Source organism: Leopardus geoffroyi, chromosome C1, assembly GCF_018350155.1.
Source record: "Leopardus geoffroyi isolate Oge1 chromosome C1, O.geoffroyi_Oge1_pat1.0, whole genome shotgun sequence".
NCBI lineage: Eukaryota > Metazoa > Chordata > Mammalia > Carnivora > Felidae > Leopardus > Leopardus geoffroyi.
In genome coordinates this window covers 193,614,774-193,628,630 of record NC_059328.1, presented here as the reverse complement: position 1 = coordinate 193,628,630, position 13,857 = coordinate 193,614,774, and the positions used below count along the sequence as shown (strand labels likewise).

The window sequence follows — 13,857 nt, the reverse complement described above, 5'->3', positions numbered from 1 at the left end:
ACTTATTTCGGCACCCCACCCTGTTCATTGTGGGCTCGGCAGAGTGGAAATCAGCCAGAGCGCTGCCCCGCTCTGCAGGCCTGTCCTTTCACTTGTCAGAGATCCAGCCAAACTCAAGCCTGGATTTCAATCCTAATGAAATATCTGAGGTCATCGCCTGAGCCAAAAATAAAAATGCAGCAGGAGAAGAATCTGACATGGACAGAGCAGAAGCATTTCAGTGACCTCAACTTGGGGCAGGGGCCTTTAGCAGCTTCCCGTGGCCCGCCCGCATGCAGCTAGACTCTGGAAGACACAGACAGAGCCGTCGAGCCTGTCTCTAATTGGTCTCACATCATCAGCATTCCAGAACAGGAAACTATCTACAGCCAGGAATTCTTGCCTCTTTGCCATAATATTTGAGAAGCAAACCTTTTCCCCTGCACATATTTAATTCTGTTAGTTTGCAGCAGGTTAGCTTTCTTGGTTTTGATACTCGAATGAGAACACTGTGTCTGTGGCTATCAGATTTCCAGGGTATGAACCTCTCCCTCACTTGCCTAGGTCAATAAGCTAATTTTTAGGCCAAAGACCATTCATAAAATGTATAGCATCTCATTCGATGATGCCTTTACTAAGACATAGAATGAGATCTGCTGGTGGAGCTATGCCCCTGCCTCCAGCCCCAGGAAGGGGACCAGTTTTCCAGGGCACACGTGGACAGTTAATGGCACTGCCCCGAGAGCTTCCAAAGAAGCCGAACTAGAGTTCCTTCCTCCTTATCCCACATCATATGGTATGTCCAATGCTCACTCACACGCATACAGTTCACTCTACCGTGGCTGTCCCAGGGATCAAAACGCAAAAATACTTGCACATCGGATGAGAAATGACTCCCGCCTCTAGCCAGCCCCCACACCACCCCCAAAATAAAAACCCCACCACACTGAACCATTCTGGCTTTTTCTTTGGGAGAGAGGGTGTCGATGACGGTTGGGAAAGTACTTAGAAAGGAATCCTTAATGTTTAATTGAAATGTTCTGAGATAGAGGCAGAGTCAGCTCCTTTTGGCCAAACTCCTGAAAATCAGAGCTGTATGTACTCGTCTATAAGCTATTTCATGGTTTCATTTATCAATGCAAATAAATAAAATTTAAAGTAATGCTCTCACTTTTTTTTATTAAAAAAAAAAAACTTTCTTACGTTTATTTTATTATTGAGAGACAAAGTGAGACAGAGCATGAGCATGGGCGGGGCAGACAGAGGAGGAGACACAGAATCCCAAGCAGACTCCAGGCTCTGAGCTGTCAGCACAGAGCCGGACGCGGGGCTCAAACCCACCAACTGTGAGATCATGACCTGAGCCGAAGTCAGACTCCCAACCGACTGAGCCAACCAGGCGCCCCGGAATACTCTTCACTTTAAGGATCCTCTCATTCAGTCCCAGCTTGTCAGTTTGAGATTTTCCAAGGAGTGGCCAGCAAGGCTGTATTCCCACTCATCCATCCACAGACCTTGGGGCAAGAAAGTGTGGAAAGAGAAAGATAAAAGCCAGAGAGGCCTTTACCCCTCCTGCACAAAATCTGCAAGTTGGAAGGAACCTTAGATAATCCAGCCTCCCCTTTAACTTCCATGGAGAGCGAGAGGTTCAGGGATGAAGTAACTTACCCAAGATCCCAATGACCATGGTGCCAACCTGGGCCAGGAAGTCCGGGCTCCTCATTCTAGCTGAGCCCTCCTCTCTTCAGTAAGTGGCCTCGTTAATATTTTCTGGTCTCTCTTTCATTGTAGAAGTTGCTGAAACGTAACTGCTCCACAGTTACACAAAAGCAGTTTCTTTTGTGGGGCCAATGCAGAAGTGTTCAGTTTAGATTTGCTAGATGGCCTACATAGGGCATGAAGAAGCAGAGAACACCACAGAGAAACAGCCCAGATGTTCTTGGCACGGAGCAAATAAATACAACTGGGGGCCAACCCACCAAGGTGGCTTTTGGGGAAGACTAAAAAAATCAGAGTGAGTAGATAGAAAGTTAAGGGTTACTAAGCAGTACAGAGAATTGTGTCATGGGTATTAACTTCTTAAATGCTGTTCTGAATTAATTTTTAAAACCACAGGATGGTTAATGCTAGTGAATTTCAGCTCTGTTAACCAAATGATGTATTAAAAATATATATTTGTGAAAACAAAATGAGTAAGTAACACTATGCTGGACCTTACTGGCTGGTGTGAGTATAAGCCACTGGTTGGCACTTGCACGGGGAGGGTACAGTTTAAGCATCCCCTGGATACTCCCTCTATGATGCCTTCTCCAGATGAATTAGGTCAATGGTTCGCAGCTGGGATGAGCTCCCTGCCCCTCCCAGGGGACATTTGGACTTCGGGCAGCATCTAGAGACACGGTCAGTTGTCACAACTTGGGGAGAGGGATTGCTACCAGCATCCGGTGGGTTGAGGCCAGGGATGCTGTCGAGCACCGTGCTGTGCACTGGGCAGTCCCCTCCAACACCAAACAGCTGTCTGGCCCCAAACGTCAATAGTGCCGAGGTCGAGATCCCTGGATTCAGGGAAGCAGTGGACGTTTTCAGGAAAAACCCACTGGATGGCTTTGGTCAATAGCAACTATGTCTCCCTGGGGTTGCATTCCCTGTGACGCTGGAAAGGAGGACATAGGTCTTTGTTCTCCGTGATGTACAGCAACAACCAGAAAGACATGAAGCTGCTGATTGCTGGGAATAGGTAACTCAGAAATGACGATGAAACTGGCCGGCTTTCATTTGGTTTATCACTCAGGGACACGGAAGGATGGGTCTCTTTCATTATCTGCTGCAATTTTGCACACGGATGATTCCATTGATAGATTTACCTTATGTGCAAGATGTGTTCCTGAGAAGTTGTCTGTTAAGTCATATTTGAAATATAGTCGGGAAATTCAGGAAACACCAAGGAGTCAGTGAATTCTTTTGAAGTGAAAGGTCCTTTTAAATAAAGTGCTATTCTCAAAGAGGAGCAAGCCTATATATTGCGTTGTTTAATGTAAATATTTCTCCTGCACATTTTTCTTATAGAGCTCCATAACTTTTACGTAAGAAACTGTTTCTCTTCCTCCTTCCTTTTCCTGGCCTTATTCTTTTCGCTTAAAAGCAAATCAGGGGGAAAGTTAACAATAGGCTGTCTGAATTTGGGAAGGTCATTGACCAGTCTGTCCATTATACTGTTCCAAAGATGACTGCTGGGTTACAAATGGTTAGAAAATAGGACTTGGTTATATTCTGAAATCATTAATTTTTTATCTCAGACTTTGTTTCAGTTACTGACCTTTGGCTGGAAAGAGCAGGTGTACTCAGCCCCTCCATCACCCCATGGGTGTCTGCTGCACCGGAAACACCCAATAAGACTCACCCCTCCTCACTTAAGTGGGGTGTGGGAGTGCCGGTATCAGCAGAGATAAGGGGGTGGTACTTAAGGAACCCAGGGGTTTTCCCCTGATCAATCACTGCCCTAGGGCAACATCTCTAGGTGTATAAATCACTAACTCAGCAGGGCAAAGGGGCAGGAAGGAGGAAATTTATTTGATAAGGCTACCATTAGTGTCACTTCAGCGATAGGAGGGTATGGAGGTGTGACCCAGTGAGGACAAAGACACTGCCACTGGGGAAGAGCTGACCCAGACAAGAGGCACTAGGAGACCTGGGTCCAACCTTCATCCCACTGGAAAGAGGGAGGAGCCAAGGGCAGGGAGATGCTAGAGATGATTCTACCGGGTCGACCGTCCTGACCAGTGTGGCTCCAGCGTCAAGAAAGCAGGTCCTAGAGTCACCACGAAGGGTGGTGTCACACTCACCTGCTCTTTAGAGCACTTGCCATTGGAATATCCTTCCGTATACATTCACCCATTTCTGTTCCACAGAACTCCGTGAGTAGGAAGGAAAATGAGGAAACCAGAGCAGTGACTTGCCCAAGATCGCTCAAAGAAAAGGTTGTGATTTGAGCACAAGTCTTCTGATTGGAAGCCTTGCATCTCCCTCTAGGATGGCACATTCCCCCCACTCAGATGACGAGGCCTCGGTATGAGCTGTGGCTGGGCTGTCGGGAGTCCTGGATTCTAGTCTCAACTCTGTCTTTAACTCACTGTGTCCTCATGAGACAATCACTAGCCCTCTTAGAATCTCCGTTTTCTTATCTATGGCATGAGGGGGTTGATCAAGATGTTCTCACGTCACCACGGGTGTTGTAGGTGTGGTCAGATTGAAATGAAGACTCTCAGGAAGGCAGCAGCAGCAGTCTTGGCTGTATTATTGAGCACCTACCACATGCCAGGAACTGTGCTAAATGCTTTATTACCTCATTTCAGCCTCACAACACTTCTACGAGGTGCATGTTAATGGAAACTCTACTTAGCAGATAAGGAAACCGAAGTTCAGAGAGGTGAAGTGACTTGCTCAAGGTCATTGTCTTAGTTGGCTCAGGCTGTCATACAAAATACCACAGACTGGCTGGCTTAAACAACAGATATATATTTCTCACAGTTCTGGAAGCCTGGAGTCCCAGATCCAGATGCAGCAGGGCGTGGTTTCCGATGAGAGCTCCCTTCCTGGCTCACAGATGGCCACCTTCTTGCTGCCTTCCTCACACGGCCTTTCCTCTGGGTCCACACAGTGGGGGAGAAAGAGAGAGAGCTCTCTGGCGTCTCTTCTTACAAGGACACGAATCTTATCAGATCAGGGCCCAGCCTTAAGACCTCATGTAACCTTGATTTCTTCCTGAAGACGCTATCTCCAAATGTGGTGACGCTGCGGGTTAGAGCTTCATCATAGGAATTCGGTCAGGGCGGTGGCGGGGAGGAGGTGCTGCACAATTCAGTCCATATAGCCTGAAAGTGATGTGAAGATGGAATCTGAAGTCAAGCCATGTCACCCCTAGCCACCCCTGTGTTTTACTTGCCCAGAGAGCTGAGCTCGGGCAGAGACTGCCACTACCGAGAGGTCCTGTCTTTTGGTCTCTGAGCAGCAGAGGAGTCTCCTGGGTACGAGGGTGGGTGGGTGGGTCTTTTCACCAAACTTTCTCAATCTGGACTGGTCCTGGGGCTAAGTCAGCGGCAGGCTAGGAAAGGGTGCCCCAAAGACCATCCTATGCCCAGGACTGAAGCCCAAGATACTAGAGAAAAAACAAAAGCAGCACAAACTGAGCCTTGAGGGCTGTTTCCTTCATAGTCCTCTTCGAACCTGGTCCAGTGCTGGGCCCCGCATGGACTGTTGCTGGTTGGACAGAACCACGAGGGCCCGATTCCCTGGGCTCCTGAGATGAGGGAGCCGTTGCTTGTCAGGGCTGTGTGGAAGGGTGGGCGCTGAATCCACACTGGCAAGCCACCTCCTGGAGCAGCTACAGTTGTGCTTGACAGTTACTCATTATTAAAGACTTTGCAGGAAAAACAAGTCATTTGGACTCCTGTGCAGGCTTCCACTAAGCCAAACAACAAACTAGTCATCCACCTGGAATGCCTCCCCTCTATAAATTATAATATCTGCATGTTGCCTTCAAAAAATACCCTCTTCTCCACTCTCTCGTGCTTTACTGTCCCCACTTGTGTTATAAAGATGGGCTTACAAAGGTGGGGGGGGGGGATCCCTGATTTTTAAAAAACTCAGAAGGACAATAGACCAAAGGATATCATTCAGAAAAGTGTCGTTTGACCTTTCCAAAGTGTCGGATGAAGGCAGGGAGTCACGGAGAACCACGCAGCCCACGTTAGCAGAAGTGGACAGCACCGTTTTCACGGCTAAAATGCCGGGGCCATCACTGGTATTCAGAGCACAGCATTCTCGTTCTCCGTCACTTCACCCCAGAGTTACTACCCACACTGCTGGCCCAGGGATAGGAAACTAACACACAGAGCTTCTAGAACTCTGTCCACTGTCACCACGATCACACAGTTGCTAGTTGACTGCTGACCCCCCTCCACTGTGAGCCATAAGCCTCGCCCCAGCTAGTTCTAATCAGAAAAAAAAAATTCTTTTTTCAAGGGAAATTCAACCTTGAGCATCTTGGAAAAGGGAAGAGCCCATTTCTGTGAGTCATCTCTCTCCCCGGTGGTGGGGCTAACCCGGAGCGAATATACTCTGAGCTGCACAGAGGACTGGACTTAAGCTATTTGTGTCTTGCTCATCTCAGCCTGGTTCATCATCTCCCACGTTCGGCTTTTGCAGGTGTGAAAGCTGTGGAGCCGTTTTCCATTCTGAATGCAAAGAAAAGTCCGTCCCCTGCCCGAGGTGCGTCCGCCGAGAGCTGCAGAAGAAGCAGAAGTCTTTCTGGCGGAGGCTGAACGTGGACGAGAGCCTGGAGGAGGCCTGCAACATGTTCGAGCTGTCCTACCAGAACACCTGACTCAGCAGGGGCCCAAGGACAGGGACTGACCTCTCACCGATCCATCAGCCCGGCGGCCTCCTGACCAGCCAGTTAGGTCCCTTTGGAGGAAGAGTATGTCTCATCTTCAGCTAGATATAGATATATATTTACATACATATACACACATACCTAGACGTCCCGTATGTATGTTCTGTGTAAATCGCCGTCCAAAAGGTCCGTGAAGCCTCTGTGGCTCAAAGAAAATACCAGTAGCTGAATTACACTTAGCCATGAATTTCAGCAGCTTGCTCCCAAGCAAAACCCTGGTTCTCACCCGATGCTTTATATAGTCCAGATTTTTTTTTTTTCTTGTTTTGTTTTGTTTTGTTGTTTGGCTCTCGGGGGCCATCTTGTTACACAGGACACAGGAGGAAGCATTTCCTACAGAAGCACAGAACTTTGGGTTGCGTTTGTGTTATTTATTTTGAGCCTTCACAGAGGATGCGGTGACTGAGGCAAGCCCTCGCCATCGCCCGTGTCACAAGAAAATCTTCAGAACACGGGGATAGATGACTCCGGGTCACCTCAGTTTCTGCCGTGCAGGTGGGGATCACCTCAGCTGAGCCGAGTGGCCCAGAAATGAGGAGTGTGAGCTCCCTCTGACAGAAAGCACGCACCCCTACTTTATGAGGAGAGCTCCTTCTGGTTTTGAAGTTAATCTCAGGGGTTTTTTTCCTGAGGAAAAAAGAAAAAAGAGACCTCGGCGACCAATAGCTGCTTGTTGTCGGTCTGTTTGCTGGTTCGAAGCCCAGCGCCACCTAAGGGTGCGACGCCCCAGCATATTTGGTTGAAAACGGCTTTCTGAAGGGCAGTTTTCCCAGGGTTTCGTGGGGAATATTTATGATTTTTTTTTTAATGGTGCTGGCCTGAGGAAATTTCCTACGATTGTGGTCAAACACATCGGTTTCTAGACTGTGGATATTGTACGTACATTCTGTGAGGTGGCGTTCAGTTTCTTTTCACAGAATCTTAGGTAGGCACGTCCTTCCTATTTATTTGAAATGCTTTATTTGTCATTGTTCTCCATTGCACTTTCACTTTGGCCTGTCAATTTAACCACATCTGCTTTCACACTTTTCAAATTGTTTACAAAATCAAAGTAACATGGGACTTCAAAACACCCAACAGTAGACTATTAAGAAAATACCAAACTTATGAATACAATTAATGAACTAAATGTAATAGTATTGTTTAAATAGATACACACACACACACGCACACACACACACATAATTGCCACCTTGAAACAAAAATGCTAAAATCATATCCTAGGAATAGGAGATATAATGAATCGCTTCACCACTTAGCAGAGCCGTGGCCCCCACCGCCATGCCGTGTGGGAGCCAGTAGAATAGTCGTGACCAAAATGTCAAGTAGGCCGGCACTGGAAATCATGGCTCCGTTCTTTCCACCATAATCTTCCCAGAGCAGAAAGATACACTGATAATGAAGCAATTTTCAACAGGCCATAGGAGACGATTCTGTATGTTTTCCCCGAGCAGATGCCTCCAAGGCCCTCATAGTTGGGTAGTTTCACCGCTGTTGGGATCTGGAGAATCAGTGGCTCACAAAGTATAGGATACGTTTTACCCCATTACTGCTTCACCCCCACACCTTGCTCCCTCCATATCCTAACTCTTGAAACCTGTGTCCATGTAGAGGCGTGACATTCCGGACTGACTTTTGTGCCGACTGCTGGATGCAAACATTTCACCTCTCAACCCGTGCCAGTTCCTTTGGCCCCGGACCATTCATTTCAACTTAATAGCTTGCCACCACACATGCATGTATTTTCTGACTGCAGCAGCTGTAACCAAGGGCATAAAAACTTGTTAAAAGGCCAAGACCCCATTCACGAGACACCTTACGGTGCCTTTTACTCTTGGAAAAAACAGGTTGACTTCCCCCCGCCCCAACTCCAGTTATAGAGAACATTGCACACAAAAGATAAAGGGTGGAAAATCTCAAACAAGCACTTGGCAAACAGGCAAACAAATTTGATCCTCTCCTCCTTTTTCTTCCCCTTCGTGAAATACAGTATTTATATTTTCCAGCCTCAGAGAAGATAGCAGAACATGATCTTTCACAAGAGAATTATAGACCTGCTTATTATAAAACAGATGTGCTCCGATGGCAAAGTGCCTTTTCCCCTCCGCCCCCAGCTCCCCATCGCCGTAGTTTGCTTCTGCCTTCGCTGTAATTAATGTATCTGTGATCCCGCCTGTCAGCGAGGCCATCCCCAGCACAGTGCGTTGGGAGACCTGAAGTGCAGGCCCCCCTGCCCCCTCCAGCATGTTTGCTCTCTGTACAGAATTTCCTGTCCCACCTCACAGGCACCTAGCGTCAGGCCTGCTGAGAGGGAGAGATTCTGGACCCCTGTTCTAAAGGCCTTTGTTTTCACGGGTGCCCATTTAGAGGTCCTTGCTAAATACTGGCATTCCCTGGGTACTCCTAAGGAGACCTTTCTACCCACATCATTTTCTGCTTATTTTCAAAAGAGGAGAGAAAAAACCAAACCGTAGATGTGCTGGGTCCTTCGGCTACCCAGAAGCGGAACAGCATCCCAGCTGCTTGTTTTCCCTCCTTTTCTGTGTCCCTGACGGCCTGGTCGGTGCTGCCTGCCAGTCTACACAGCAGTCCACCACCACCACCAAAATCTGATAGGACAGAGTGGAGCCAGCTTAGGAATTGGGTCTGTCATGAAAGTTCAAAATTGCTGTTTTCCAGCCCAGAAACGCCTTAGAGCACATGAACGCCCTTACTGTTTTCAACCCAAACAAATGACTCGGTACACTGTTAGGTAATTGTTCCACTGCTCAGGAACTGTCGAAACAAAAGCAGATCTGTGGATTACCACCTCCTTCAGAACCAAGCTAATACCTGCTTTCCCTCCTGTTCCCGTTCTCATCCCATATTAAATATCTCACACATAAAACACACGAGAAAGCGGCCAATTAATCTCCTAGAGCCGGCGGCTGACTCCAGGGAAACTCTTTTCACTTGAAAGGCCCATTCCCTGGTGTATCACTTGAGGAAATCCCTCCTAACAGTGCCAGAAACTCATGTGTGAGACAGTCCAACCCTGGTAAAATGTTGGCATCTAATCCTGCAGTAGAGAAGCCAGTTCCCAAAATAGAGCCCAGTTGTACCGCTGCAGGAAGGCCACAAAGTACTTTAAAAGCAGTCAACTGGAATCGAGTCGTGTTCTTTCCAGGGCTGATTTTCCCCAAAGTTGAAAGCCTCTTTATATGAAAACCATGTAAAGTGTCATCATCCCCCTTCGCCCCACTGCCTTTTCAGGGTACTTGTGTTCCAGCCATTTTCATATATGTAGTAATAAAATGTGATATTTTTAGGAGCTTTAATACTTGATTAGCTGAGAGGGTAATCGCTTTTCGATTCTACTAGACTAGGCCTCCACCAAAAAAGCAAAACAAAACAACAAAAAAAGGGAATATGATTAGTGTTTGGGATTTGTGGTTTCCAGCTAACTCAGTGGTACTTCGGACTCCTGCAAAGGGACTGTGCCATGATCTCCTTCGGGCTGCAGTGAGAACCTCGGTGTTTACATCACTCTAGCAGCCCTACACAGCCTTTGCTTAAACTAAGCGAGTCCACTTGGATGAGCTCTGACCTCTGGTTTTGTCTCTGCGTGTGTACACACTGCATACTGACACTGGACAGTTTCTTCCTGTGCCTCCTTGGAAAGGCTTGGCTTCCAGACCTGTGGGTTTGTTCTCTATCTACTGGCCAAAAAACGGCATGTGTAAATTACTGTATCAGGGTAGGACCGGATGCCACACCGAACACTTCTGCAAAAAAGAGGCATTACCTGAGGAAGCCAAGATATATTTTGTTCCTAATTTAGGGTAAAGCCAATGCTGCTGTTCATAAGTTTGGGCAGAATTCTTCATCTCCACTGCTCTGCTGCACTTTATTGAAATAACTGGATTAGGAAGTAACTCTTCAACTCTTGATTCTAACACTGTCTAGAGTCAATTCAGAAGTTATTTTATTTTATTTTTTTACTTCTCCCACTAAAGAGAGATGCATACAGTTTTCCCCCTTATTTTTTGAATTTTCTGTCTCAATACTTTTCTTACTCTTAAAATAATGTCATAAAGTTAGAGAATTGGGGGCAGAACTGACAGAAATGAACACTCTCTCCTTGGCATGAATTGAGTCTGTAGAGGTACTGTCTTCCTTCCCTTGGTTCTTGTTAGCAACTGAGCATTGCTGTATTGTGTACTGTGGCCCATTCTCCTGACCCCGAGTCTAGTAGAACCCACTGCTCTAGGTTGAGCCCAGGACGGGTGATAAGCCCTGCTCAGTTAATTTAAGCAGACAAGTGTTGATTTCTATCATGGGGGCAGTTAAGTCCTAGCGCCCAGCACTTCCTGATGGTAGACAATTCTAATTTCATTGTTTTCAGACCCTCTGACTTGAGGGGTTCTCTTTAGTATGTCTTCGTGGATGCATGCCAAGGTAAAGTCTCAGTCACTGTTGAACTCTAGGTAAAAGTCGAAAGCGTGGAATGTCCTCCTCGGCACCCCCGTAGTTGTCAGGGGCTTTATTTCACATGGGTTCCTGACGATCGTGTGTTGTGGCACGCTCCTCATCAAGTGGCCTTCGATGTGCTGGAAGCCAGGGTTAAGCACAAGGGAAGGGACAACTGCTGTTGGGGTTCGGTTCCTCCCTGGAAAGAGAAGCCATCTTGTCAGAAAGGCGTGACACGAAGCCACAGTGGTTGCCTAGGGGAGAAGACTCAGGCGCATAAAGCAGCTCGTAGCACAGTGGAGACTCCTTTCTCCCGGCCGTAGCGCTGCAGACCAGCCTCTCTCCTCAGCCCTCGATCTTCCTCGCCCCAGTCCTGAGCCGGGGCCAGCGTCAGGCCTCATGGCTGTAACCCGGCCGGCAGACCGCTGGAGCGGGTGCTCCTTCTCCATGTTGGTCTTGCCATCCGCCTTTCCCGGCAGGAGTGCCTTACAGCACTGCCTAGTGCTTCTGTCTCCTCTGTGGACCCACCTGAAGCCTGCAGGGCCCTGCGCCTCAATCTGGATCACTTTGCTTCCTCTCTGCCGGCCACTCCATTTTACAAGCGTGCTGGCGACCTGCATATTCCACACGCATGTCAGACCTTTCGCCTTTGTTTAACCTGGTGCCTTCACCTCACGAGCAAAGGATCCCTGTCGGGAAGACATCATTAACGCAGAAGGGTAGAAACATGGGCTTCTTAGCTCCGTCAACACTTTTACCACGAAATACAAAAGACACGACTGCGTCACGGTTGAACTTCGTTTTATGCTGGTTCGGGTTTTGGGTTTTGGTTTTTGATCACTCTTGTTATTTCTTTGTTTGCTTGCTTTCATTAACCAAACTCAGGGGAATGTCACGATGTCACCAAGGCCAATGAGGAGAGATTATCCAGACTTGAATCTGTAGAGTCGGTGAGCTTAGCCTTCTTCAGGCTAAAAAAAGTCTACAAAAACAATTTTCTTTTCGTTTACCGTATAAAAGTTTTCCTTTTTGCGTCACCACCTGTTTCCCAGGTAGGAGTGGGAAGTCTCTTGAACACATTGTGATGAAAATGTTTCCGTGTGGCATGGGCAGTCCATTGAGTCCAATTCGGCTTTTGCTGCTGGAGGTCTAGGTTCTGATTTTGGTCACCTACCAGAATCTTCTTTTGAATAGCCCGAAGTCCACCGAAGAAGATTGGGGGTGGGGGGGGGGGGAGTCTTCTTTAATGAACAGTAAAAGGAGGGAAAATGCTTCGTTTGCAAACGAAGAGCATGGAACATGGCGGTCGGTGCACAAGACTTCCACTCGACTTGTTCTCCTGCTCCTGGGTCAGATCCGAGTCGTCCTCCCTTCTTTCCACTCATGCATGACAGAACCCACTAAAATTCTGGGCTTGGGCAATTATATCACCCTGTGTTGAACTATTTGAAATAACAAATGTGCTATACATGCTATTTCTGTTTTCTGGAGTTTGCTGCCTTTCGTTTGGGCATAACTTATCCATATTTTTGTTTATATCATTTTTAAATATCAGTAACCGTAATAATAGAAAGCAAAGCTGTATTGTTGACAAGAGCCCTAGTTTTTATGGTCATCTGTCATATGATTTAAGTGCACCAGTTCCTAATGTACAAAGTCATCTCTCTCTCAATAAACAATTCAGAAAATACTTTCTGTTCTCATAACAACTTCATTAAAACACTGTTTTCGCAGGGGTGGTGAAAACCCGAGATGAGCTCTGGATGTTAACTCAAAGTCAAGATTTGAGATTTATTGAAAATGGGCTACTAGGACTTTAAAATATCTCTTAATATTAATCTTACAGAGGTTCCCCCCCGCCCAAATTCATCGACTCACAATACTCTCACAGCCCTTCCTATGCCTGTGAAAAATAAGAGTGTAACTTTATAAAAATGCAGATGTAGTTTTTTCTGGGCCTTGTGTGTCAAGGTGGCATGGTTTCTTTCAGGTCCGAGAGAAGCCCGCCACAGCTCATGCGTGGAATGTCTTCCCACCGTAGCTCCTCCCCAAGCCTTCTTGTCCTGGTTCATCTCGCCGCCGTGCTCCCCAAATTAGATGGACAAGTGACAGGCAGTAGGCCACCAGGCAAGGACACTCGTCTTCCCGAAGACCATATTTAGGGGGCAAAGAGCGAAAAGTAGAGTAGGTGCTTACGTGAGAGACAGCAGCCCTCTGGTTGGTGAGAGCCGGGCAGGCACATCTGTACTACGTGGCCGGGGCCACGGCCCTGGCTTTTCCGCCACCGAGACCACGGGTACAACAGTTCTCCACCAGGAAACGTAAAACACCATTTTAACTCACTTTCTCAAAGACAGGCATCGGAGACTAGAAAAGGTGCTCCCAGTTAAACATTTACCAGAGGTGAACCCTGAGCCTCACCCCCCAAGACACACCTCAATGTGTCCATATCCAACCTCTGCTCCCCCTCCCTCAGGAAACCAACTAGGGCTCACGCCCATTCTGCCCAAGGAACAACTGGACTTCATCCTCACAAGAAACCTGTTACAACCCATGATAAAGAGAGACGAGTTAATGTTTCACAGAACCACACTAGACACGGGATGTGGTCAGAGCCTGGATTCATCTGATTCACGGGACAGGTCAGCTTCCCCCCAGTTGTAGTAACCTGCAGCGGCCTGAGAACTCCAGGAAGTTTGGCGGCATCACAGAGAAGATATGCAAAGATGTTTTCAGAAGGCTAGAAAGAGACACTATTTTATTCATCTCTCCCCACCCCCAGGAGATGTTGATTTGAATCTCCCTTAATTGTTTCCCCCGTCCTGTCCTTTGATGATGGCTCAAGATGATGGCTTTAATCAGTGGTTCCCACATCAGAAACACAAAAACAAAAGCCAAATGTCAGGACCCCATCACAGACAATTGAATCCGAATCTCTCTGGATGGGGCCTGAGTGTTTGTATTTCTTAAAAGCTCCC

The 13,857-nt window shown here is 47.4% G+C and overlaps 1 protein-coding gene across 5 annotated transcripts in view; it reads left to right on the top strand.

The window, feature by feature from the left end:
- Positions 1-12,569, top strand: part of PLEKHM3 (pleckstrin homology domain containing M3) — a 199,280-nt gene extending 186,711 nt beyond the window's left edge. For all 5 annotated transcript variants that reach the window (XM_045480986.1, XM_045480977.1, XM_045480978.1 and 2 more), the window contains one exon: positions 6,184-12,569. In XM_045480986.1, the coding sequence (XP_045336942.1) occupies positions 6,184-6,189 (6 nt within the window). In that variant the 3' untranslated portion in view covers positions 6,190-12,569. The remainder of the gene's footprint in view (positions 1-6,183) is intronic.
- The last annotated feature ends 1,288 nt before the right edge of the window (positions 12,570-13,857 follow it).